Genomic DNA, 25,448 nt, shown 5'->3' with positions numbered 1-25,448 from the left:
AACCCATTGCTTAGAATCAGGAGGAGAAACCTCTCTCCTTCCTGATAATTCAAAAGTGAAACAAACTTGGTCACTCTCCATGGCAGCCAGAAGGTCTGTGGAGAGCCTCAAAGATGAAGCCTCCTGCTCTGTCTGCCTGGAACTTTTCCAGGACCCCGTGTCCATCCTCTGCAGGTATAGCTTTTGCCCGGCGTGCGTTGCTCAGAACTGGGAAGGATTGACCACCAACTTCTCCTGCCCCCGGTGCAGGGAGATGGTGCCCCAGCAGAGCCTCTGACCCAACCGGGAGTTGGCCAACATCATTGAAGGAGCCAAGAGCTTGAACCTGCCACCAGTCACAGAGGTGGAAGGATGGGAGAACTTGTGCAAGGAGCACCAGGAAGCCCTGAAGCTCTTCTGCAAAGATGAGGAAAGGCTTATCTGCGTGGTGTGCGACAGGTCCAAGGTGCACCGTAACCATTCTGTGGTTCCCATGGATGAGGCCGCCCAAGAGTTTGTACTGAGGGGTTTTTGGCCACATTGATGCACAAAGGGCCAGAAGTTCCTGCTGTTGCTGCTCTTGATGGGTGCAGATACCTGTATAGCCTTTGGGCTGTGGGATAAACCACCTGTGGACTCACCCATCCTTGTCTCTTGATACCAACTCTTGAGGTGGCATTCCCTGTCCTGAGGAAGACGTGGATGTGGGAGCACCACACTCTTGAGAACCAAGGGCTCATCTCCCCCAGGGTTCAGCCAGGAGCAGAGGCTTGGGGACGAGTGAGAAACATGCATATGATTCCTCACCACCACGATCCCCGTGTAACCTTTTAACCTCACGATTTGCAACGCCAAGGCGTTTACTGAGCCTCATGAGGGTTTGTTTATCCAGCAGCCATAAATGGCTCTCTCCTCCAGGATGTGGGTCCCTTATCAAGATCAGCTATGCTGAAGACCAGTAGGGGAGGAGAGGAGAAAAAAAAAAAAATCCTCAGCCCTTCTCCTACCCCACAGCTCCCTGAAATCTCCCTGACCTTGGTTTAAAAAAAAAAAAAAAAAAAAGGGAGGTTAATAGCTTTGAAACAGTCATGGGTGTCACAAAACTTTCCCAACACTTACTTCAAGAGCAGTCAAGAGTTCCCCATTGTTTCTGCTGAGCATGAGTTATGCCAAAATCCACAAGATTGCAACCGTGACTGAATTTCCAAAGAAGTTGACTCTCATCCTCCCCGATCTTTACCCTCAGCTCCTTATTTTTATATATATATATATTTTTAATTCTAAAAGCTTTACATCAATTACTGAGACTAATCTAAGAAAAAAAAACATTTTTCAGTTGAAGGTGTTATTTCTCCCAGCTAAACGGCCACGCTCACAGCAAAATGCCATCCTCCAGAGACTGAAACTTTCTTGCATCAGCAGCAGATGCAGGTGCCAGACCCAGCTGTCTCCTGCTGCTGCGGACCAGCTGGTGTTAGATGTGAAAGCTCTTCAGCTGGCCTGCTTGCAATCTGGAATGAAGCCCGCTCTAATTTTGCATCGAGCTTTTTATTTTTTTCCCCCTCTTGGCTTCACCCCTCACGAGGTACTTTCCAGCACTGATGCCTCTGCAGGCAGCTCAGGCCAACCTGAAATCGGTTTCTTCCTGCAATAGAGAAGCTAGAAAGACCCAGAATGGGTTTCAAGCCAGCTGTGGACCAGAAAGCACCGCTGGTGTTGCAATAGCAAAGAGCCTACCTCCGATGCCAGCCAACGATTCCATTAAACAAGGGAATTATTTCTTTCCTCTCAGGAACAAATTCAGACCCAACTACAGCTTCTGAAATTAGAGCAAGAGGCACTTCAGTCTTCCATGGAGGACAGAGAAGACAGAGTCCAGGACTACCCTGTAGGTGCCCATCAGTTTTCCTTGGCAGAGGATGAGGGAAAAAAAGGAGGAACATCTCCTCTTCCTCTCTCCCATGGGTGGGTGATGCTCAAGGGGTGTGGGGAAGGGAGAGTGGGTTTATATCTTCCCCAAATGCATCTTTTTGGTGGATCCCACTAATGCACGACCCACCATTGACTCATGATGCTCTTATCCAGCTCTCTCCTTTACCTGCTTTGGCTTGCCCTTGGTAGAAGAGGACAAAAGCTGAAAAGCAGAAAATTGTGACCAAACATAAGCAGCTGCACAAGTTCCTGGAGGAGCAGGAGTCCTTTTTGCTGGCCCAGCTGGACACAGAGTTAATGAAGGCACATGAAGAAATCCTCACCAGGCTTTTGGAGGAGACTGCAAGCCTGGGCACACTGACTGAGGAGATGGAGAGGATATACCAGCACCCAGGCTGTGAACTGTGAAGGTGAGACCCCCAAACTTCCCAAAATTGCTGTGAAGGGACTGGTTGAGCACCAGCTTGGTCTCCAGCTCTCAGTTTTGTACCCCAACATGGTAAAAGACAGACTTCATTGCAGTGGGACCCTGGTACTCCAAGGGGAGGTATTCCAGGTCACTACGTCTTTTTTTCTCTCTCATCTAGGACATCAAAACCACCTTGAGCAGGTATGTGGTCCTTCACATATCAAAATTTCACCACAATAGAGCAGCTTTGTGGCAGGATACTGGGAGAAATCATGTAGGGACAGGTTGACCCATCTGCAATATAGCCTTTGGACTTGACTGAGGACACTGGGGTTTGGAAGGAGGGCCCTTCCTCTCTACTTAATTAATGATAAATTCATACACGTACTGGCACCGACAGCTCAGGCACCCAAATGAGCTGAACTAGGAGGCCAGGGCTCCATTTCCAAAGGGCACAGGTTCCTGCACTCTCACAGTGAACATCTGGTGGAGGCATGTTGGGGAAGACTCTTAAGCCGACGCTGAAGAAATAGGTCAGCGTAACAAAAATGAGCATCATCCTGGAACAAGTTGTCAAGGTGCAGCAAGAATCATAGAATCATTTAGGTTAGAAAAGACCTTGAAGAGCATCCAGTCCAACCGATAACCCAACACTACCAAGTCCACCACTAAACCAGTTAAGGGGAGAGGAATAATTTCATGTTTCCTGGCTTGGTGGCTGGATTAGTTTTTGATGAAAGTAAAAACTAGGAATCATTAAGGTTGGAAAGGAGCTCTAAGATCATCATTCCAACCATCAGCCCAACACCCCCATGCCCACTAAACCATGTCCCAAGTGCCACCTCTACCCGTTTTTTGAACACTTCCAGGGATGGGGACTCCACCACCTCCCTGGGCAGCCTGTTCCAATGCTTGACCACCCTTTCCGTGAAGAAATTTCTCCCAATATCCAACCTAAACCTCCCCTGGCGCAGCCTGAGCCCATTTCCTCTCGTCCTATCGCTTGTTACTTGGGAGAAGAGCCCAACACCCACCTCACTACACCTTCTTTTCAGGGAGTTGTAGAGAGAACTGCACACAACCTTACAGGGAGTGGAGACACCACCAGCCATAGCCCCATTCCATGTACCCAAGCAAGGAGACCCAAGCAGGGCTGGGAAGAGCAGCTCAGAGCATCAGGCAGGTCCATGGGCAGAAGGCAGGGCTGGGGGCAAGCCAAGAAGGCAGCCCACGGGGTGGATCTGCAGGGTCTGCAGCCATGCACGCGTTCTCCTCCAGAGCAGCTTGCAAAAGGGCCAAATGCTTCAGGGCTGAGCTCAAATAGAGCCCCTGGGCCATGGGTGGGGGCGTGGGGGTCCCAGGTGGGCCTGCTCAGGGATGTTAATTCCCATTAGGACCCTGACACAACCACCTCGTCCTTTCACAGCTGCAGCAAATCAATAAACATCTACAAGGGTGATGTGTGATCATGTCGTGTAATTTGCTGTCTAAGATGTGCGATACGGTGCACATCCATCATCTTCCCTCCGCTAATTCTCCCCACTGACTGCTGATAAAACGTTGAGCAGCCAACTACAACCAGGCGTAAATACGTCCCCTCTTTCCTTCCAGGTGCGAGAGGGAAATGTTCTCGCAGCCACTTGATATTTCCCCTGAGGTGGGAAAGAAATTCTATGATTTCACAGAGAAAACCGCAGTCATCAAGGAGGCTGTGGAGAAATTTCAAGGTACCATGCGCAGGTCCAGAAAGGAAAATGTTATCGTGCTTCTTGGTGGGGAGGGATGGAGTGAAGCCACGTGAAAGAAATGCATCCCGGTTGTTGAATGAGGGATTTTTTTTTTCAAGCTCCAATAACGAGATTGCAAATGAGCAGCAAGTGTTAGTCTGATATTGCCTGCCTGCTGCCGCTGTTGCCTGTTGCATTGGGTCACACGTATTTCACATTAACTACGTGGAGATAGCGTCTTGCTGCTCTCCCGTGCTCCTCATCGCAGATGTGCTCCAATGCGTTGTTGTATTCGTTTTCTTTGCAGCAGCCCCTCTGTGCATGGGTGAATTTCATACGTGTAGCCCTGTTTTCCTCCTCCCCCTCCTCAAGTTTCTCTACGTTCCCCCAAGCTTGTTCCTGACTCCTGATTTTTGCAGAAATCCAGAATCAGACCAATTTTTCTTTCTGCCCCTCACATTTTTCTCTTTCCTTGAGGCGTATTGGACTTCAAACTTCCTTTAACAAGTAAGCAAACCAAACACGTGCCCAAGCAATCCAGCATATTAAATAAAAAAAAATACAGTAAAAATACAGCCTTCAGTTTAGTGGCCTGTTGCTGTCTGCCTTGTACTGGGAAGCCCCAAACTGGTCCCAGTACCCAGCTATGGCCTCACACGTGCTGATGGAGGGGAGCAATCCCTCCCCTCGCCACTCTTGCTAACGCAGCCCCGTATGGGATTGATATCTTTGGTGCATGGTCCCACCGCTGACTCATGGACAACTTGTCACCCCCCTCCCCAGACCCCAAAGTCCTGTTCCATGGTTGGTCCTGGTGCAAGAGGGAATCCCACCCTGAGTTTCATGAGATTTCTCCCCAACCACTTCTCCAGTCTGCCCTGGTCCCACTGAAGAGCAGCCCTGCCCTCCAGGCTCCTATCTGCTAACTCACATCTGGCTCGGAAAGTCAACTGAACCGAAACCAGTGGGAGGCTGGCAGGAGGCGAGGAGGAAGCGTCGCGCCTGCTCGCCCTCTTCTTGCTCCTCTTCGAGCCTCCCGTGCCGCCATTTCGTGGCTTTAAGGCTGGGGGTTGATTCCCCCCATTTGCAACGAGAAAAATGTCCGAGCCAGAAGAAGGAACGTCCTCCTCTTCTTCCTGCAAAGCGAAGCTCATTTTATCCTATCCCAGAGGTAGGCTGGGAAGAGCCATGGCTACACAGAGCTCGGCGGAAAACCTGTACAGCGAAGCCTCCTGCTCCATCTGCCTGGGTTATTTCCAAGACCCCGTCTCCATCCACTGCGGCCACAACTTCTGCCGGGTATGCATCACCCGCTGCTGGGAAGGGCTGGAGGCGTATTTCTCCTGCCCGCAGTGCAGGCAGACGGCTTCGCAGAAGAGTTTCCGTCCCAGCAGGGAGCTGGCAAATATCGCTGAAATCGCCAGGCAGCTGAGCCTGCAGGCAGGAGGAGGAGCAGAGAGATGGGAGAACTTGTGCAGGCAGCACGAGGAGGCTCTGAAGCTCTTCTGCAAGGAGGACCAGCAGCCCATCTGCGTGGTGTGCGACAGGTCCCGGGCTCACCGCTTCCATGCTGTGGTCCCCATTGAAGAAGCTGCCCAGGAATATAAGGTAAAGCCCGGGGATGTGCTTGCACCTCCCCACCTCACGGAAAAAAAACCCTTCCCAGGGGCAAAGTGCAGCCGCTCAGGTGCATCCGCTCTCCGCGCACCTCCGTGGCGCAGCTGCGAAGGGGGATCTTTGGGTGTCACTTACCCACGTGCTTCCTGTTTGCATTTTATTGCATGGACGTTTGTTTTTCACAGTGTTCCTATCAGGGCTCTTCCCCCCGCCCCCTCGCTTCAATTTATTCATCTTTGCCAACAGCTTGGGAGAAATTAAAAAAAATATCCTGTTAGCCTTTTTCCTCTTTGAACTTTGCTATTGACTCAACTATACTGAAATACTGACAATCATAAATATGCAAAACATGTAAAAATGCCCAAGAATTCCTTTTTTTTTTTTTAAACATGGTTACACCAGTTATTGAGGGCAATTTTGCATATTTGTTCTCCTATTCACGGTTTCTTTAGTTTCAAATACAGAGAAATAAGTTTTTCCTCTCTCTTCCCCTTCTCTGCTCCTTTTCTGTTTTCCTGCTGATCCAAACCTGTTTCTCATCATCTTTCTCACCAAAAAGTCGAGCACTTGGCAGAGCTTGTGCAAACGCAGTGCAACATTGTGCAGCGTTAGGAGGAACTCCTTGCTGCAAGATGTTGCTGATGCTGAAGGTTTCTGCGGGTTCAAAAAGCACTTATATAAAGGCACGCTAAATAAATCCATGGGGGGTTATTAAAAAAAGAGATATTTTTCCCCGAGACACCCATTTCTCGAGGCTGTGAGTGTTTTTGAGGGAAATCTCACGACGCGCTTATCTTGCCCTTACACGCTTCCCTGGACATGGGCTATTGATTGCTGTTGGTGTTTTGCTCTTCTGCAGAATTTTTCCCCGCGCTTGCAGGTTGCATTTTCTTTGCACAGATCTTCAGAAGATCGTAGGTTGGTTTTGGACTTTCCTCTTCCAGCTTTGCTCCTTGCAGAGGAGCCAGTGTTTAGGCAAAGCCTCTCGCATCTAAGGGGAGGGCAGAAGTAATTTTAGTAGAGAAAAAAGATTTTTCTCAGCTCCTCCAGGAACATCTTTTCTTTTTCCTCAGGAAAAAATCCAAGGCTGCCTACAGGCTTTAAGGGAGGAGAGAGAAAAATACCTGGAAAGCAGAAAAAATGGAGTAAGGAAGAGCCTGTACCTGGTAGGTGCCCTCCAGCACGATCCTGGGGGACCGTGGGTCTCTCCACCCACCCCAGCACTGCTGGGGTATTTTGAGACCAGATCTTGCACGTTTGGTTTGCAGAGTGTTGTGCCGTTTGCTCTGGGCACCGGCCAACCCTGTGTTTATCCAACTGGGGTTTCGCATCAGCTGGAGCCTGCACTGGGGAGATAACATTGCACCTCCTCTGCCAGGGAGCCGGTGGGGGCAGATGGCCCCCAGCCTGGTGTAGAGAGATGGGCTGGAAGGTTTTTTTTTTCCCCCTAAACTCTATGAATCTCCCTCTTCTAGAGCCCAGTTGAGGTTGTATCTTTTGGTTCTGCTTCCAGGCTAAGCCTCCTAAATTCCCTGCTACTACCTAAATTCCCAGCAAGATGGTTTGCTGTTAAATTCACCCTTGTATTGACCGAATATCACTGAGGCCATGGTATTCCAAGACCAACCTGGTGACCTTGAAGCACTAATCTGTTTTTCTTGGGCATGGTGGGATTTTTCTGTAGCCCCCCCATCATCTCCTGCCCATCTTGCAGGGCTTATCCTGAGGCTACTGTGATTCCTTCTGCAAAGGTCTGGGGTTGTTCCAGCCCAACAGACTTTTGTCAGCCTCAGAGATGTGACACTAACAGAAACTGGAGTGATGCAAAAATAAGCCACGAAGGAAGTTTTTGCCAGTATTTCAGGTGCTAGAGTTGTAGAGAGGTTGCGCCATACCTTTTGCTGCATGGGGAGGTCTCCTGCCCCTCTTTCATCCCCTATGCCCTCATCTCTGATCCTGGCAGGAGAAAACCAAAAGTGAAGGGAAGAAGATAGTGTGTGAATTCGAGCGATTGCATCAATTTTTGAAGGACCAAGAGCGCCTCCTCCTGACCCAGCTGGCAGACCTGGACCGGGCCATCACCAGGGTCCAGGAGGAAGCAATGGCAAAGGTCTTGGAGGAGATGTCTCACCTCGACACCCTGATCTGGGAGATGGAGGGGAAGTTCCAGCAGCCGCCAAGCCAATTCCTGCAGGTGAGAGCCCAAAGCATCAGAGCTGGTGGGGAAAGGAGGGATGGAGCAAAGCCTGAGACCTGGGAGCACAAATTCAGCCCCATGGGAACTCCCTGGTGTCTTCCAGCATTGCTGCAGGTGGGATCATCACATGCTTAAGGGCCGCCTTCGCTACTGCATTGCCATAAAAATATGTAACTTTTGTTAGAAGACAACACGTGTTGTTCCTCTTCCCCAACTGTCTCTCCTCTCTCTTCCCTCATTTAGGGCATCAGAAGACTCTTGAATAGGTAACGTGGTTCCTTCTCACTTTCCCCACGCTCTGATGCTTGGAGAGGTCTGGATGCCACCTGGGTAAATCCTGAGGTCGGGGTTTCAAACCCGATGGATGCAGTCGATAGCTCAGCTCCCCACAATGGTGCTTTGCATTCAGAAACGTCCGTTCAGCGACTGCCTGGGGGAAACAAACTACGAAGAAGCAGGGCAGGGAAAAGGGGGATTTTATTTGCTCCTGGATAAGTATCCTCAGCCCATCCCATAGCTTCTTCTGGATTATTTAATGAGAACAAAATGAGCAATCAAATATATCACACATGTTTTTTGCCCTCTTTGCAGTTGTGAGATGATGAAGTTCGACCCTCCGGTGGAGATTTCCTCTGATCTGGAAAGAAGACTTGAGGACTTTGTTCAGAGAAACGTCCTCGTGAGAGGCATGCTGAGGCAATGCCAAGGTACTGAGCATGGTTAGGAGAGGGTACGTTGCCTTGCGTGCCTGATATCTGGGAGAAACTGGGTTCTTGTGTGCTGGCTGCTAATGCAAAACCCACCTCGTAACTGTTGTAAATAAATACAGCTGAAAGTTTTAACCACGGAAGGACATTGACAGTTTTTCCTGGGGCAAAAATAGTTGGGAAGTGGAGAGGAGAGAAAAACAAGCTCAGCAAAGGAGTCTCCTCTCCCATGTGAAAAGCAAATTCAAACAGAGCTGCTGCTGTGGTTGTTCCCATCACTTCCAAGCTGGTGGGAAAATGAAAGTTCATGTGGGTACCAAGCCAGGGAGGGGATGCTGCACCAGGGGGAGAAATCTGTTGCAGTGTCTCTTGGAGAGGAGTTTAGCTTGGCCAGGAGGTTCATCTCCCCTGGCTTTGGGAGAGTTGTAGAGCTATCGCAGCATCAATACCTGCACCAGAGCAAGCCAACCCAGAGCCTTTGCACCAGGCCAAGCCCTCACACCCTCGATATTTCCCCTCCCAAGTCTCCCGTTAGCTGTGTTGCCTCCCCAGCCTGCGTGATAAAGCTAAGCTGCAGCCGGTTTGTCCGACACATAAACCTGATACCGTGAAATCTCTCTCCTCTTTAGACAGCCTGATGTTTAAATTGCAAGAGCCAAGTAAGTCGATGGTAGTGGGTGGGAGAGACTGGGTTTTTGGTTTGTGGAAGATATCCCCATAGGAAAAAAAATCAATGCAATCCCCCAGGGAGAGGAAGGGAAGGGTGATGGTATCCTGATGTTGATGATCCTGGCGTATCCAGGGGCTGAGATATGGTCCTGACAAAGCCCAATGCCCCTCTGGGACCCAAGGGAAAAGAACACCTGAGAAAAGCATTTGCGCTTCCCCTTCCCTCCCCACGCGTTTCCCACCATCCCCTCCCCATGCCTCCTCTGCTCCATGCTTTGTCCTCTCCCCCTTCTCCTTCCACCCAGGGGCATCTCTGCTGGGGGACCCCAAGGCTAGTGCCAGCCCCAGACCTGCCCATGCCCCCCATGAAGCACCCAGAGCTGGGAAAAGCAGGAGAGCGGGGCTGCTCCCAGATGCTGGGAGGAAAAGAAACATCTCCAGCCTCTCCTGGGGCCAAGCCCTACCTGCAATACTCTGGTTCTCCCTTGTCCTGCAGCCAACGTGACCCTGGACCCCACCACGGCTCACCCCAACCTTCACCTCTCCGAGGACCGAAAACAAGCCACGGGCCAGCTGATGCAGCAGGACCTCCCGGACAACCCAGAGAGATTTGACTTTGAACCCTGCGTGCTGGGCTGCGAGGGCTTCATCTCGGGGAGGCATTTCTGGGAGGTGGAAGTGGGGCAGGGGGGTGTCTGGGCCCTGGGGGTGGCCCGAGCATCCATCAAGAGGAAGGGACCCATAAGCCTCACCCCCAAGGAGGGGGTCTGGGCACTGGAGGCTTATCACTCTCTCACATCCCCCCGTGCCAACCTGCGCCTGAACCCACTTCCCAGGAGGATACGGGTCTCCTTGGACTACGAAGGAGGGCGGGTGGCATTTTTCAGCGCAGATGATGATGCTTCCATCTTGGTTTATACCAGAGCCTTGTTCAACGGGGAGAGGGTCTACCCCTGGTTCAAGATGGGGATAGGGGCTCGTTTGCAAGAAATCACCCAAACCCCACCCTCAGAGGACCAGTCAGTGACCAGGCAGCTGATGTCCCCTCTGGACTGGGTAGGATTCAGGTGTCCCCTCCGAATCTGTGCTTGAGATAGCCGTCAATCAGACCTTAACGAAAGGGACACCTCCTGCCTGATATGCCAGCTGTTTGCTGTGGTTGCTCAGAGCATCTCACCGAGAGAACTTGCTGCTCCTCTCCCGTGTCCATCTCCATCGGGAGCTTTGGGATGGCACCCGTACAGCAAGGATGGGGAGATGGGACACTGGCAGGAAGCAGTGAGGAGAAAGGATCAGCCGGGATGAGGCGATGGAGTCAGCTCATCAGAAGGAAGGGAACATCGAGGGGTCGATCAAGGATGGAGAGCACTCAGGACTTTCAAACGTGTGGTCTTTTTAAATTTATTTTGCCTTTAACAGGCTGAATCCTCCTGTTTCTATCTCTTTCCAAAGCGTTTTCTTTCTGACATCAATTGCAAGGCAGATCCAGAGTCTGCTCTGCCAAGGGAGGTGGCCTTTCACTACAAACTGGCTTGGTTTGGGGAGCTGGTCTCTGTCTCTGTCTGCATTTCTGATATTCATTTTAAGTAAAAGAACATTTTGTTTTGCCCTCTCCACTTTCTGCCTTGCTATGGATGTATTATTCTGGATTTCTTAGCTTTTGGGTCAGCAAGATTAAGAAAAGCTGCACAGGATGGGGACGCCTTGCTTACCTTTCCACCTTCACGTGGTGGACCTCCAGTCATTCAAGCCCCCTTTGCAGGCAGTGAAGGGAAACAAACCCACGTGGAATGCAATTTTCCACACCATTATACACGTCCAGCTTCCTGGATAACTCCCAAGAAAAGCCTGTTTCTCCCTGTTGGCTGTTCAGGAGGGACAAGATGGGCTAAATTGTACCAGAGGCTCCTGTAGCTAGGCTGGTTAGATATTCCTTGACTATAAAAGCAGGTGGAGTCGATAGGTGGAATACAAGTTCTGGTGTTTTCGCCTAACTCACCTGCATTGATTCCCTCAAAATCTGCTGATTTTCTTCAGAGGAAACCTGAAAGAGGAAGAGGCATCGCTGAAATAAATACACGTTATTGATTATAGAACCGAGAAGAGGAAGCAGAAGCGAGAGTGGGAGGGAGCGGGTGATGTTGGGCTCAGAATAACAGACAAGATATGAATGGACCGCCTGTGATGGAGCCCCATCTCACCATCCCCATGGGTCCCACTGAGGGACAGCTGGTATTTTGGTGCTGCTTTTTGTCACGCTGTCACGTCTCCCCTCCATCCACGCTCCTCAGCCCGGTGCATCGCTGTCGCTTGGTCCCATCAGTTGGGAAGCACGGGGGATGCCACCGCAGGATAGACGTCTGCTTTCTGCAAAGCCAACCTGCAATCGCTGCAGGAGCTCAAGCATGAGGATTTATTAAAAAAGAGCAATCAGGGCTACTGGGAAAGACTTGTGCAAAAAGCCTTGAGTATTTTTTGCTCTTTCTCCCATCTCATCCCCTTTCCCTTTGCCACATCTCTGACAGGGAAGAGTGTGATCCTATGTGTCACCTTGTATGTTGGGTCCGTGTCCTGACACCGATTCAAGCCCAGCTGGGAAAGGCAGAGCAGAATACGAATAGGCAGGCTGTCAGTGCAGGAAGGACCAGAAAAGAAAACGTGGGTGAATCAGGGGAAAAAGCTCTTGAGCTGTTCTGCAAGGACACATTTGTGGGTTGTTGGAGGGCCCCAAGCCATTGTGGTCCCACCACGCTCCTCTCAGAGGCACCTGCTGAGAAACACAAGACACAAAACCCCAGTAAGACTCGGTGCTTTCCTTGGAGGTAGAGATTGATGTTTTTCTGACTCGTTCAGGGCCACAAGTTCCCTCCATGTCTCTGATCCCCATCCATCTCTCTCCCAGGGTGCCCCTTCACTCTAGAAATCTGCAATGCAGATATCTCCACCCCAGCCGGTTTTCCAGGCTCTGTAGACACTTTCAGGGTGCGACTCATTTGCCCAAACGTAGGCACCTAATTTTGAGATGAAAGGAGCTGTGCCCTAGGCTCTGCCGACGGTGTGGAACCACTTTCCATGGAAGAACAAAGCAGCCCAGCTCAGACCAAGGTGTCTCATTAGATGCCGACATTGACTCGGTTGCACCCACCTCCTGCGTCTGGCAGGACAGATTGCCTCCCAACCTGCTCACTCCAGGCCATGCTTCCCTGGGAAGTGGTTGCAGGGCGTTTGCTTCCAGTCCTGCTGTTCCCGGACTGAGCGACTCCCCTGCGGCTCTTCCTGATGGGAACAGTTCGCTGGAAATGAGATTTGCTTCTCCAAATCTGGCCAAGTGATTGCAGCTCGGAAAGTTACCTCAGTCGGTAGCTCTTCAGCTGGGTCACAGCGACCCTGTCTCTAAAACTCCCAGTTGCTGCCGTGCAAAAAATATATATATTTAGCCATGGAGCTTAACAAAGGAGCAGTGGGTTAGAAATGGCTTCAAAACATTTCCCTGTGAGCTCAGAGCCAGGAGAGTGTTTCTTGGAGGGCACGTAGTGATGGGCGGCTATAGGCACATTTGTGGCAGGGGTCCCAAGGACCCCAACTTGTGCCCCTTTATGTGCATTGAGTTGCAGCCCCTCTTCCAGCACCTACAAGGTTCTGGTGGCACGTTTCCCTCCCTGTTTTCTTACGCTTTCCCCATCTATGGTCCCACCAAGCCTCAAGAGCTCCTCACCCTCCTGGCAGCCTGAAAGTCTTTTGCCTCCAGCCCTTTCCTTTTCCCTTGGATGGTTTTGCCTAGTGCCCAGCCCTAAAAGGAGAGGGTCAAAAGCGGTGAGGTGACAGCCCTCAGCAGCTCCCCAGAATAAAAAGCTGGAAGATTGACAAGGGAGAAACGTGATGCTCCCAGCAGATCAGGCCAAGGCTGTCACCACCTCCTGCCCAGAAGACATGGCACGAAGAGCTGACTCGCAGGCTCAACGCATCCGTGCCGCAGTTTTACCCAGGACTGGGAAAGAACAGGAAGGGAAAGATCCAGCCCCATCAAAGGGATAAAAACAACAGGTTTTTTTAGTTTGCTTCGGAAGAACTTCAGGTGGATATTCAGTTTTCCGAAGGAAGAGAGAGAAGGTCTCCGAGGGAGGACAGCTACCCTGGAGTGCAGAAAACTGGAGGATCTGGTAGGTGTCAGCCTCCCTGACCTGTCAGTCCCTGGGTAGTAAAACACCGACTTTCGGGTCATTTCTTTAGATCCTTTTTGGTTGCTTTGCACCACTGCTGTGCTGGTAAGTGCAGGAATATCACGGCTTTCTGCCCAAGTTCATGCAAGTGTGTTTGTGGCTTTTATCAGCACCTTCCCTTCCAAATCCATGTTGCTTTTTTGCATCAAGTTTGGGGTTTTTTTTCCCCCTCCACATTTCTCCAGGAATTCGAGAAAAGTTAGGAGGCATTGGGGCTCACAGGTAATCTCCTCCTGTGGGAAATGCCTTTGCATGAATTTCTCATGGTATTTCCCATCCTACTACTCCTTCATTTGCATCTTAAAAGGGGAGGATAGAAGCTGAGCCCTGGCAGACCATGCTCAGATTTTAGGCACGCTGCAGGTCCCAGGGGGACACGAGCTCTTCTTGCTTTCGCAGCTGGAAGACCTGAAAAATGAGCTTGAGAAGAGGCAGGCAAAAAATGGCACCAAACCCTCAGAGGAGATTTCCCAGCTGGACACCCCAACACAAGGGCAAGAAGAGAAGAGTCAGAAATCGGTGAGTGAATTAACCCAGGTGAGAGTTTAGAGCTTTTCAAGGGAAAACTGTAGGGAGGGTCCTCCCCACCAAGTAGCTACTGGCTTAATTAGTTGGGCTTTCCCAGTTCCACTTTGCTCCTATTCCATCTGTAACTCTGAAACCCCCAAGGGGATGAGGAAGGGGAGATTTGCAGCCTGGAAAGATGGAAAAAAAAAAAAGGGGGGGGACCGGATCACTGTCTGTGGCAGGGAATGGTGAGGGCTGGTGGTTCCCTATGGGATGAGGAGCTGAGTATGATAGCGTAGGGAGCAAGAGCATCACCAACCTTCGGCCCGTCTTTGCGGTACCTGAGAGTGGGGAGCAGCCGGGGGCAGCCCAGAGCATCTGGTAGATCCGCGGGCAGCAGGCAGGGCTGGGGGCAAGGCAAGGAGGTAGCCCATGGGGTGGATCAGCAGGGTCCATAGCCATGGTCCTCCAAGGCAAAAGGACCAAATACCCAAGGACTGAGCTTAAAGAGAGCCCCTGGGCCATGGGGAGGGGGCGGGTGGGGTCTCAGGTGGGGCTGATCAGGGCCATTAATGTCCATTAGTGCTGCTGGCAGCCCTGGTAATCTGTAATGGTCTAATGGGATTATGGAGCAGACAGAGCCGGTGTCTCAGAGGTGTCCAGTGAAAGGACAAGAGGCATCTAGCACAGGTTGCAGCAAGGGAAATTTTTTCTAGATTTGGGGAAAAAAATGTTTTCCTTGTGAGCGCGGTGCCTCCCTGGTTCAGGGTCCCTCTAGATGTGGCCATCTCCACCCCTGCACGTACTCAGACCTTGCCTGGACACAGGCCTGAGCAGAGACCCAAGAGGTCCATCCCCAGCTAAACAGTTCGGCATTGCTGTGATTTAAGGAGAAAAGCTCACGCTGACCTTCATTTTGTCTTTCTCTCCTCCTCCCCTAGGATGTGAGAAGCTCCGTCAGCAGGTACGTGGCCTCTCTGAAAGGCTGTTTCACGGGCGTTTCAAAGAGCAATGACCATGGAGGAGAAAACCCATCGGTGGCTGCTGAATACACCTCCGCTTCAGGGAAATTGCGAGAGTCTGGAAGGGTATTTTGGGTACCACCGCTACATGCTTGTCTCTTCTCTTGATCATTTCTGGGCATGTGCTGATCAAAGGAGTTTTAATCTCAAAATGACCTCCACCGTGGCAAAGGCTGGCTTTAATTTCACTGTAAAGTCTCGGCTCTTTTCTCTAGCCCCGTCCTCTCAAGCTGGACCTTTCTCTACATTAAAAAATAAATTAAAGATTAATACAACAGGGAAATTTGGCCTTTACTTCTGTCGAAGTTCGGCCAAAGGGGTGAGATTAAAAACCCAACATTCTAGCAATACCATCGCCTCATTTCTGGTGGCGTCAGATTTCCTGGAATGATGACGATCACTCTGAAAAGTGTGGGTTGGGGTTTGTTTTTTTTTCTTCCCCTCATCAGGTGTGGGAAAGTGACTTTCCAGCTGCCAGTGGATGTTTCTCCAGAGTCAGAAGAGAGAGTCTGTCATTTCTCATGGAGGAACAGTGCTCTCAAGGAAACTCTGAAGAAGCTACAAGGTACATAGAAGGGCTCGAGGAGGAGAAAAAAGTAGGCTAGCCATATTTTGGGGAGAGCTGGAAGAGCTGAGCTGCCCTTAGCTCACTCTGGATATACTTTGGGAGCTGAAACAGAATACTGCAGAGTCGTATAATATGTATACTGCAGAGAGAAACCCTGAGATGGAGGAGAGGAAGAGCAAAGGGCTTTTTCTAGTCAGAAAAAAAATGACAATTTGATACTCATTGCCTCATTTAGCACACTCTTAATTATACATGTTTTGCCCTAATTCTTGAAAAATGCTCACAGATGAAGGATGGGCTGCTCTCTGGCTCGGCTCCCCCTCCAGTCTAGCCTTTCCCAAAACTGGCTTCTGCTGAGAGTGAGAATGCAAGAGCAGCTGTACCTGTTCGATGAAGGTGCACCTAGCCCAAAGTGGCCAAAAATAGATGCTGAAGGAAGAATACGAAAACTGGGGCGACCCAACAAGTTTTCTCAGCCCTGCAGCTGGAGCCTCAACGTAACGCTGGAGGAAAACCCACCCCAGGCAGAGCCCTTGCCTTGAAACCTATTTCCATGAAACAAATATGGAAATGGATTGACCCAATTCATCACCCTGTCCTCAAGTTTTAGCTCTTTTTTTTTTTTCAACCACGTGCTCAGCTGAACAAGTGAGGTCTTCTCCTGTGGTTGACGTTTGCTGTAGGAGACGACCTGCTCGAGACTTTGCTGGTTTACATCCCGCGTATCGCTCTCCTTCATTTCTCTTCTCCCCTCAGCATTTATTTTTGACCCAACATAGCCTAAAATCTGCAGAGATTTCTGCATGAGTCTGTAGCCATTACTGTGCACCTTTTCTTCTTGTTTTGTTTTTTTTTTTTTGTTAAAACCAGCTTTTCTGCTTCATGTACAGCACCCTTCCCCTTCTCAGGGATGCTTCCATCTTGGGATGCTTTTGCCCCTTGGATGCCAGCCTGGGTCCTGCTGGCCCCCTCCAAGCCCCCCACATCCCTGGGATGCTCAGCCTTGCTTCTGACACCCCTGTCCCCCACCCCGCAGCCATCGTGACCCTGGACCCCGACACGGCTCACCCAGACCTCATCCTCTCCGAGGACTGTAAGAGTGTGAGACGCGGGGAAGGACGACGGGACCTGCCTGATAACCCGGAGCGATTTGACTACTGGCCCTTCGTGCTGGGATGCCAGGGCTTTGCAGCAGGCCGGCATTGCTGGGAGGTTGAGGTGGGGGACGGGGGGGATTGGGCTGTGGGGGTGGCCCGGGAGTCCATCTGTCGGAAGGGGCATCTCAGCCTTTGCCCCCAAGGAGGGATCTGGGGGGTGGAGAAGTGGGGGGGACAAGTTCGGGCGCTCACCACCCGCAAGGTGACCCTCCTGCCTCTCCGCTGGGTGCCCCGGCGAGTCAGCATCCACCTGGACTATGCCGGGGGGACGGTGGCATTCTTTGATGCAGATGAGGGGGGGCTCATGTTCATTTTTTCCCGTGCCTCCTTCACTGGGGAGAGGGTCCGCCCGTGGCTTTGGGTGGTGGGGGCCAGGTCCCAGCTCAGGCTGTGTCCCTGAGACACGGAGAGCAGCGTCCCCCCCATTTTCTGCAGCCTCAGGGGGCAACCACGTCCCCCATGCTACCCCTGGGACCATGGGGAACAGAAGAAATGGGGACTTTGGCTTTTGTGTTCCCTTCTTCCCCATGAAACCGGGGGCTTAATGTGCAGGGAGAAGGGGAACCTGAAAAAAATGAGGCAAAGAGAGGGGAAAAGCTCTGGAGAGGGGACCCTAGCGCATAGAAATGGGGCGTGGGAAAAGGGGAAAAAATTCAGAGTGACAGCAGTAGAAAGGTTTGTCTGATTAAGTACGGATGTCTCCATCTGAGCTGGTCCCCTCCAAACCAAGGGGTTCAAATTTTACCTTAATTTTACCTTTTTCTTTCCCCCACACTCCCAATGGGTGCAATTGCCCTAAACCAGACAGTTTCTCCCTTATAAAGGATCCTGGGGCGGCCAGTTCAGATGCAGATACCTGAACTGCAAAGTTTCTGATGTCAGGTGAGGTTTATCCCAGCCTTCAGTGCTGCAATGTGGAATCTTACCACTGTGGTTGGTAGCTTTGCTGATGGAAAGTTTGCACATGGCAAAGCTCCCGAGCCTCAACTCTTTCCTCTCTTCTCCAAAAACTGGTATTTGAAACCCCCATGATGTAGATCATTAATAATAATAAAAAAATACACGATTTTCCTCCTCTGTGTCTTTCCCTCTGGTTGGGACTGTCAGCAGACAGGAGAGCAGCATGGCACATGGCTTCCAGGGATGTCCCGTGGTCACCTGCATGGGGCTTGTAGACCTTTCTGGGTGCAGGTACAACCAACTCGCAGGCTTTGCGTAAATACCAGGAATGGGATTTAGTTAACCCAAACTCCAGCTCCCCTCCTTGAACCTGACATCCAGAAGCAGCAAATAACCAGACAGAGAAGAACATTACAGCATGTAAAGCTTTTTACTTCATCTAAAACCATAAGACCAGAGGAAGCAGTCAAGCTGGTGCAGGATGCTGTGGGGCAGATGTGGCTCCATTTGTCAGCCACCGATGCCCCAATTTGGGGACGACCATTTGGGACACTGACCCACAGAAATGCTCAACCCTTTGGCATCACTGAGGATGGAAAGAGAGGCCAGAAAGGCCAGCTAGGACTTCAGTAGACAGAAAGCCTCCAAAGTGCTGGAAATAGGGATGTTGGGGGTGTAAAACTTGTGTTTGGGTAAGAAGGGAGAGCTTCAGGGACACAATGTGATCTGGGAGCCCTCACTCCACACCAGAAACCAGGGATGAATACTATCCCCTTTAAAGGAAGCTGCTGGGAAAGTGAATATCAGGGCCCTCTGATCGGCATCAAAAAATGCCACCTGACCCTTTTCATAGTCCAGGGAGACCCGGACCCTTTTGGGGACCTGGATCTGGTATAGCGGGATACGCTCAAGGGAGGTGAGAGCCCAAAACTGACCCTCACAGAGACCCATAGACCAGAGCTCCATCTCGGGGCTCCCAGCGGTCTCTTCCCTCATCCTCAGGGACTCCCTGGCCACCCCCACGGCCCAGGAGCCTTTGGGTGTCACCTCCACCTCCCAGCAGCATCTCCCCGAGGTGATGCCCTCACAGCCCAGCACGCAGGGATCGGGGCCAAACCCCGCAGCAGATGGGTCCCGCTGGGCATCTTCCCACCTCACGCTCCTCCCGTCTGCCGACACGACAAGCTGGGGGTGAGCCGTGGATGGATCCAGGGTCACCTTCACTGCAAAGGGAAGAGAGCAGAGCATCAAAGGACACCAAACCATTTCCCATGGCCTCGGGTTCCGCCTCACTGCAGGGGCTGAGCGGGGAGGTCCTGCAGCACCACCCATCCCCTTGCTTGGGATGCTCTGCCCTCGCTGCAGGGGCAGACATTGGTTGCTTTCCCCATCCCACAGGACCCAGACAAGCATCAGCAGATGATTCCCAAGGGAGCAAGTGAACAAGCCCCAAGGCAGATAGGTAGGAGACCCCTACCCTTTTTTTTTTGTGTGTGTGTGTGTGTGCCAAAAATGCCAAACTAAGCATTTGTTCCCTGAACACACTGACCTGAGGGGCAAACTCAGTCTTCATGCAACTCAGCAGCTCCGTTGAAAGAAATGAATCCATCAACACATCATGGTGAGGATTCCCTGACTCCTGATGGTGGTTTTGCCCCCGCCTTCCCACTCCCCCCACCCCCTTCATTGCTTTGTTCAGACACGGCAGCATCTTCCCCAGATGACCCTCCAACTCATGGCCCATCCCATGTGGGGCTCAACCTTCCCTTGGTCCTTCCCCACTCCCTCACCTCCAGGAGATGTGGACTTACTCTTTTCAGGCAGCTCAAACATCAGGATGTCTAAAGAGGGGGAGAAGAGACATTGTCTGATATAACACGCAGGTATCAGCATGAACATGAAAACAGAGAGGTTGTTCTGCCATGCTGCAATCACATATATAATTGCAATAAAATATGACTTATACTCTAAGGAAATAAATAGAATTTATGCTCACAGAGGTATTTCTCCGTCTCCCCGCCCCAGCCCACGCTCAATACCTTGGAAGCTCCTCAGAGTCTCCTCTAGAGCAATATTTTTCTCCCTGAAGTGGCTGATTTTCTTTTCCAGCTCTGGAAGAAGCAACAGGGGTTGCTGGAAATTTTCCTTTTCAAACCTAGAAGAGGAGGACAGAACAAAGTGTAGAGGATGCATCTTCTCAGAGAGAGACTGAGAAATCTTATGTGCGCACCCATAGCTCAGAGGAGCTGGTGCAGGCTTTACTAAACCTGCTGCACATTCAACGATGGGTAAAGACACCTTTGCTTGGAGCCTCTGTCCAGAAATCCAAGTATTTGACTTCTGGGTGAGGTTTTGTAAAGGCTTTCCTGTACCTGTCCTGCCAAACACAAGGTCCAACCTCCCTCCCCAGCCTGGGATGGAAGAAGCTCAGGAATCCCCATACCTGCTCAAGGTGCCTCTGATGTCCTGGAAGGGAGAGAGGGAAGAGGAAACTCAGCAAATGGGTCTTGACAGCAAAACATCTGCTGAAACCTCAACAGCATGAACGCGGCTTTGGAGCCGAGCACAGCCTGGGTTCAGCAGCATCATGGGGCAATACCCAGAGTCAGAAGAGAGCCAGGCGGTGATAACCTGGCTCCCTTCCCTTCTCCCCTCACCTGCAGAAATTTGCTTGCTGGTTGCTGGCACTTCTCCTCCATCTCCTGGATCAAGGTATCCAGATGAGAGATCTCCTTTGTCAGGCTAGTGATGTTTTCTTCCTGCATTTTCTCAATGTCCTTCTCCAGGTCCCCCAGCTGAGCCAGCAGGTGATGGGCATGGTCCTCCAGGAAGAGACGCAACCCTTCGAACATGGAGAAAACCCTCTGCCGCTCAGCTTTGGTCTTCTCCTGCAAGGAGGGGACGCAAGAAGGGAAGAGTAGGGTGGAGAAGGATGCAGCAAAGTTGCACGCTCGCCAGTGACTGCACACCTAGAAAGAGTCACTGTCTTGAGTATCCCATATCCCTTTTATATATATATCTATATCTTCGCATTCAGCAATTGAGTGCCTAGCAGGGCTCAGGCTCTGCCTGTTATTTTTTTCCTACAATGCAGAGAAGAGTCAGGCAGTGTTTGGTTTAGTACCTGGGGAGGGACCTCAGCCCCAAGGCAGTGCAGGATGATCACCCACATGGCATCGCATCTAAAGCCAAAGGCAGACATCCAGACCCCCATCCCTCCTCGTAAAAACATTTACCAGGTACTCCCAGCTTCTCCTCATTTCAGCCTCTCGAAACCCCAGGAGTTTGTCTCTGTCTTCCTTCAGGGCTTGCAGATGAGCCTGGATTTGCCCCTGAGGGAAGGAAAAATAAAGACCCCGTGTCTCTGGAGAGTGAAACAGCCTGAAAAAAAAAGTACTCCGGGGAAGAGACTGCACTGTGGTCAGCTCCAGAGCTTATCCTTGTGCCCCTCTTGGTCCAGAAGATCCTGAGCTTAAGACCTGGGAATGCTTTAAACAGAAATAAATGCCACATAGCAGAAAAAGCTTTCTGCACCAGCTCTTGACTGCATCGGATCCTTTCTCTGAGCTGATTTAACTCACTGACACAGCAGGAAAATGTCCTTATTTTTGTTGGACCATGTTCCTGCTGGCTTAGACAGCATCTTGGGATCAGCAGATGTCCAGTAAGTACCAGAGCCAGACAAAGGCTTGAATTTTGCAGCGGGGAAGAGGGGATTAAGACCTCACCTCTTCAGCCACAGAGCATCAGGTTCTCAGATGAGAACTGAGACAGCAGAAGCACTGGTGCATGGTACATGCTGTCATTTTGAAACGGGCCAGTTTGCTCTGGGGGAAGAGCAGAGGCAAACACCCAGAGGGGGGTAAAATTTCTGCCCCCCAGTCTACTGCCCTGTGTGGGGGTGAGATTTTTCACAGCCTGATGGTAATGTGTTGCAAGGGGAACATCAAGCCCTGACGGTGCTGGTCTGGCCCCTAATGCACGTCTAGATGGAGAAAAATCCCTTTTACCTTGTATTCCTGGACAGCATCCTGCACAGGAAGCATCATGTGAGAGCGGTGTGCTCGGGACTCCCGGCAGATCATGCAGATGAAGGCTTCATCATCTTTGCAGAAGACCTTCAGAGGCTCCCGGTGCCTCTCGCATCCTTCCTCCTCCACTGTCTCCCCTCTGGCTGCCTGCAAACTCAACCGCTTGGCTATTTCAAGCACCCGCGCCAGCTCTCGGCTGGGCCGAAAGTTTCTCTCTGGTGCCGTCTCCCGGCACTGCGGGCAGGAGAAATCTGTTGTGGACCACTCCCAGCAGCGGGTGATGCATGCCCGGCAAAAGTTGTGACCGCAGTGGATGGAGACGGGATCTCGGAAATACTCGAGGCAGATAGGGCAGGAGGCTTCGCTGGGGAGCCCTGCGGTGGGGCTCGGTGCAGCCATGGGGCCCCTGACGTGAGCTACAAGACGTCGGCCGCTTTCATTTTCTTCCGAGCAAGGGAAAGGCGTTTCCCTTCCTACCGCCCCCAGGGTGGGCAGAGCCAGAGCTGAGCCTGGGTGGGAAGGCAGAGAGAGGGTGATGGCCAAAGTCCTCCTGGTTCCATCCCCCAGGGTGGTCCCCATACCCAAAGCGGTTGATACTTGCAGTCTGGACCAGTTCCCGGTACCCACAGACTGGCAGGGAGGAAGGAAGGGGAAAGGGAGCCCTGCCAACTCTGAAGGTGAGACCCACATCCTGGAATGGGGCTGGGCATGGGGGCAAAGAGGATTTGGGGAGGGGGCTTGGCGTGGAAAAGATGGGGAAGAGCATCCATGGAAAGGGTGAGGCTGAAGGTGGCTTGGGAAGGAGGTTGCATATTGCAGGAAGGGTGAAGGAGAAGGAATGAAACCAGAAGTGGGGGCTGAGGGGCCCCCACAGGGAGTGGGAGAAGGGTCCCAGGATGGGGACAGGGTCCGGTCCTCCGCTCAGCAGCAAATCAATGCCACTGGCATGCGCAGGGTCAGCATCGGTTCTGCCTCTGCAGCAAACAGAGCCCAAGGCAGGGTGCGGGGAAGGAGGAAAGGGAGGTGCGAAATGGGACCCCATACCTCCAACTCCTTCTGATCCTGGAAAATTTGCAGCTGCCCCCTCCCCCCCCCGCCCCTCCCCCAAATCCTGCCTCCCTCCAGCTTCAGGCATTAAACTGCTCCCATCTTCTGCATTGCAAATCAGGATCAATTCCCAAGTCCTGGCTTATTAGCATGGTATTTCTCCAGGTACTGATAGATGCCGGCACCCCAGGGATCCCATTTCCAGCACAAAAGGGGCTGGATGCCCCAGCCAAGAGCAAACTCATCGCCTTGCTCCCTGTTGGGAAGATCATCACTTAGTCCTTACATCCCTCTGGGAAAATCTTGTCTGCACCAGTGGGGGCTTTGAACCTTTTTAGCATTTGAACCGTCCTTTTGAACTGACCCATTTGTAGCTTTGGCCATCACCATCCTGCCTTCTCCGCCTCTGCAGAGTCAGGTATCAACCAGGCTGGAAAAAAAAAAAAATCCTTTCCCAATGGATTTTTTTCATCCCAAACAGTTCCTTCATCTAGCTGATCCCCTGAAAGCAACATCTACAGGAAAAAGCACCCCTTTCCCTGGCCTGTATTAAGATTTAACCCTGAAACTGTGGGAAAAGGCGGCAGGAGCAAAACCACGCAACACAAAGAAAGGAGAAAACTGATGCAGGGTGGTTTGTGCCTGATGGGTAACTGTGGTTGCCCCCAGCCCCGTACCTATGCCTTGAAGCAATTAAGCAGAATCCCACAGAAAACCTTTGATTACTAATTTTTTTTTTTTTTCCTGCACAGAGGCATGGAGCAAATGTCGTCTTCGCTTTCAAAACAGAGCCTCCAGCTCCCTCTTGAGACCGCACTCGCTAATAGTCCCCGTTGCTTACACACAGCCAATTAAGGGCTCGTTTGAAGAAGGGTGTCATTATTTTTACTCTGCCTCATATACCCAACCCAGTTTACTGCATAGACAGTTCTAATGCAAAGTTTTAGTTGTAAAAAAAAAAAAAAAAAAAAAAAAAAAAAGCACCCAGCGCACCTTCAGGAGCTGAGCCAGATTATCCACGAAGTCAAATTGCGCCTTCAGTGAGTTTTGCCCAAAGGTTTAAATTTGATATTGCAGGAGACGGACACGCTTAAGTACCCCATGGTTCCCTTCTCTGTGCCTTGCTGCTATTTAAGATCAAGTTCAGCATCATCTAGACACGGCAAGTGATGCTTTGCAGTCTCTCCCATACACATCCCTCACCCAGACGCCCACCACACCAATGATGGGATCAAACACCCCTACAACACCCGCATTTTCTCCATCCTGGGAGAAGCGGCACCAAACCTCTGCTGAGTTTTCTCAGGGGGTAAAATTCTCTCACTGAGGGCATTGCAGTAATGAATCATGAAGGGATGGATCAGCAGAGTCCACAGCCATGCATGGGTGCTCCTCCAAGGCAGCTTGCAAAAGGACCACACCCCAGGACTGAGCTTAAATAGAGCCCCTGGGCCATGGGCAGAGGGTGGGGGGGTCCCAAGTGGAGCTGCTTAGGGCTGTTAACGCTCCTCAGTGCCTTCGGGGCTTGAAAAATCAACTGATATTCCTGGGCTTGGAGAAGCTGAGATGCTTTTCCAGGCGCACCAAGCTCAAAAGAGGCACAGGCAAAGAGTAAAGCCGCTGCAAGCGACGGCTGGGTGATTACTCTGACTATGTGACTCATAGGTAACTGGGGAGGAAACGTGGCTTTTGGCACCAGGGCAGAGGTGATGATGCTGCCAGCACTTGTGGGACAGCAGGAGGAAGAAAAGCGGGAGAGAAAGCAATGTCCTAAACGCAAAAGTCAAAGCCAAGCAGTCCCTCAGACATATCCATCCCAACACCAGCCTCTTGGCACATCTTGTTCCCCACTAAATCAACCCTTAACTCTGGATCAGCGACAACAAAAAAAGCCCTGAGTGCGAAACCGTACCACAGGTTTCAATCTGAGTGTTCGTGTGCTCAAGAGTGCTGCACCGGAAAATCATGACCCCTGAAAACACTTGCAAACAAATAACGGCGGATGCGTTATTTACTGATGTTCTCAGAAAATGTGTCACTTCGTTACCCAGCCTCAGCCCAATGCAAATAAGCCCCGTTCGCTCCGGCACGCAAAGGGCTTCGGACAGGGAGCAGCTCTTCCACATGCCACAGGTCCATGGGATTGAGTGAATTGGGGGGTTCGTGTCCAAGAGGAAGAAGAACACTGCTGTCCCTCTAGGAAAGCTGCAGAGGGCTGGAGGGAAGGAGAGGAAGACATTTGCTACTTTGGTGTTACGAAACCCAATTTGGGATGAGGTCTTGGTGGATTTGGGAGCTCATTGCTACAGCCTGAGGCGAGGGACTTTGCAGGAAAACCAGGGACGCTGAGACTTTTAAAAACTGGTGCACAAAAAGCAGGGGGAGGCACGTTTATGCAGGCAGGCACCCAACCGACCGTGCAAGGTCAGCGCAGCTGGAGCAAAGTGACTTTGCAAATCAAAAAGCAGCCGTGGGAGGGGAGATTTCCATTGCTGGAAGGTCATTCCTGAAATATCACCTTTTTTCCCCAAGACGTGGCGGCTGAGGGGTGAAGGAAGCTCTCCTGCAGCGTGGTGGGATGTTGGATGAAGGAGAACCCGCTTCTGAGCAGACTGAGTGAGGGGTACGGCTGGTTGTGGAGTTATTTAATTTACAGGGTGGAAGAAAATCCCTTCCCTTCCTTAATTGCAGGCAAGCTTGGACAAAAAGGAAAATTAAAGATAAGAGGGTGAGTGGTAACTGGCTGCTGCTTGACGCCA

The 25,448-nt window shown here is 51.3% G+C and overlaps 4 protein-coding genes across 4 annotated transcripts in view; 3 read left to right on the top strand and 1 right to left on the bottom strand.

Moving 5' to 3' along the window:
- Positions 1-25,448, top strand: part of LOC104027533 (uncharacterized) — a 347,867-nt gene that overhangs the window by 241,147 nt on the left and 81,272 nt on the right.
- Positions 4,307-10,853, top strand: LOC104036209 (E3 ubiquitin-protein ligase TRIM39). Its single transcript, XM_009489744.2, has 7 exons — positions 4,307-5,655; positions 6,738-6,830; positions 7,628-7,858; positions 8,105-8,127; positions 8,453-8,568; positions 9,198-9,227; positions 9,734-10,853. The coding sequence occupies exons 1-7, from the start codon at positions 5,146-5,148 to the stop codon at positions 10,327-10,329; spliced, it is 1,599 nt and encodes a 532-aa protein (XP_009488019.2). The 5' UTR covers positions 4,307-5,145; the 3' UTR covers positions 10,330-10,853.
- Positions 12,774-17,781, top strand: LOC142596210 (E3 ubiquitin-protein ligase TRIM39-like). The gene is made up of 6 exons (XM_075725287.1): positions 12,774-12,873; positions 13,192-13,397; positions 13,857-13,976; positions 14,906-14,928; positions 15,436-15,551; positions 16,591-17,781. The coding sequence occupies exons 1-6, from the start codon at positions 12,774-12,776 to the stop codon at positions 17,109-17,111; spliced, it is 1,086 nt and encodes a 361-aa protein (XP_075581402.1). The 3' UTR covers positions 17,112-17,781.
- LOC104036207 (zinc finger protein RFP) lies at positions 18,320-22,041 on the bottom strand. Its single transcript, XM_009489742.1, has 7 exons — positions 21,622-22,041; positions 20,848-20,943; positions 20,269-20,499; positions 20,055-20,077; positions 19,651-19,766; positions 19,423-19,452; positions 18,320-18,834 (listed from the first exon to the last, which is right to left on the bottom strand). The coding sequence occupies exons 1-7, from the start codon at positions 22,039-22,041 to the stop codon at positions 18,320-18,322; spliced, it is 1,431 nt and encodes a 476-aa protein (XP_009488017.1).

The sequence above is a fragment of the Pelecanus crispus genome, chromosome 29, assembly GCF_030463565.1.
Source record: "Pelecanus crispus isolate bPelCri1 chromosome 29, bPelCri1.pri, whole genome shotgun sequence".
In the NCBI taxonomy this organism is placed as follows: Eukaryota; Metazoa; Chordata; class Aves; order Pelecaniformes; family Pelecanidae; genus Pelecanus; species Pelecanus crispus.
This window is presented reverse-complemented; position numbering and strand designations above follow the sequence as displayed.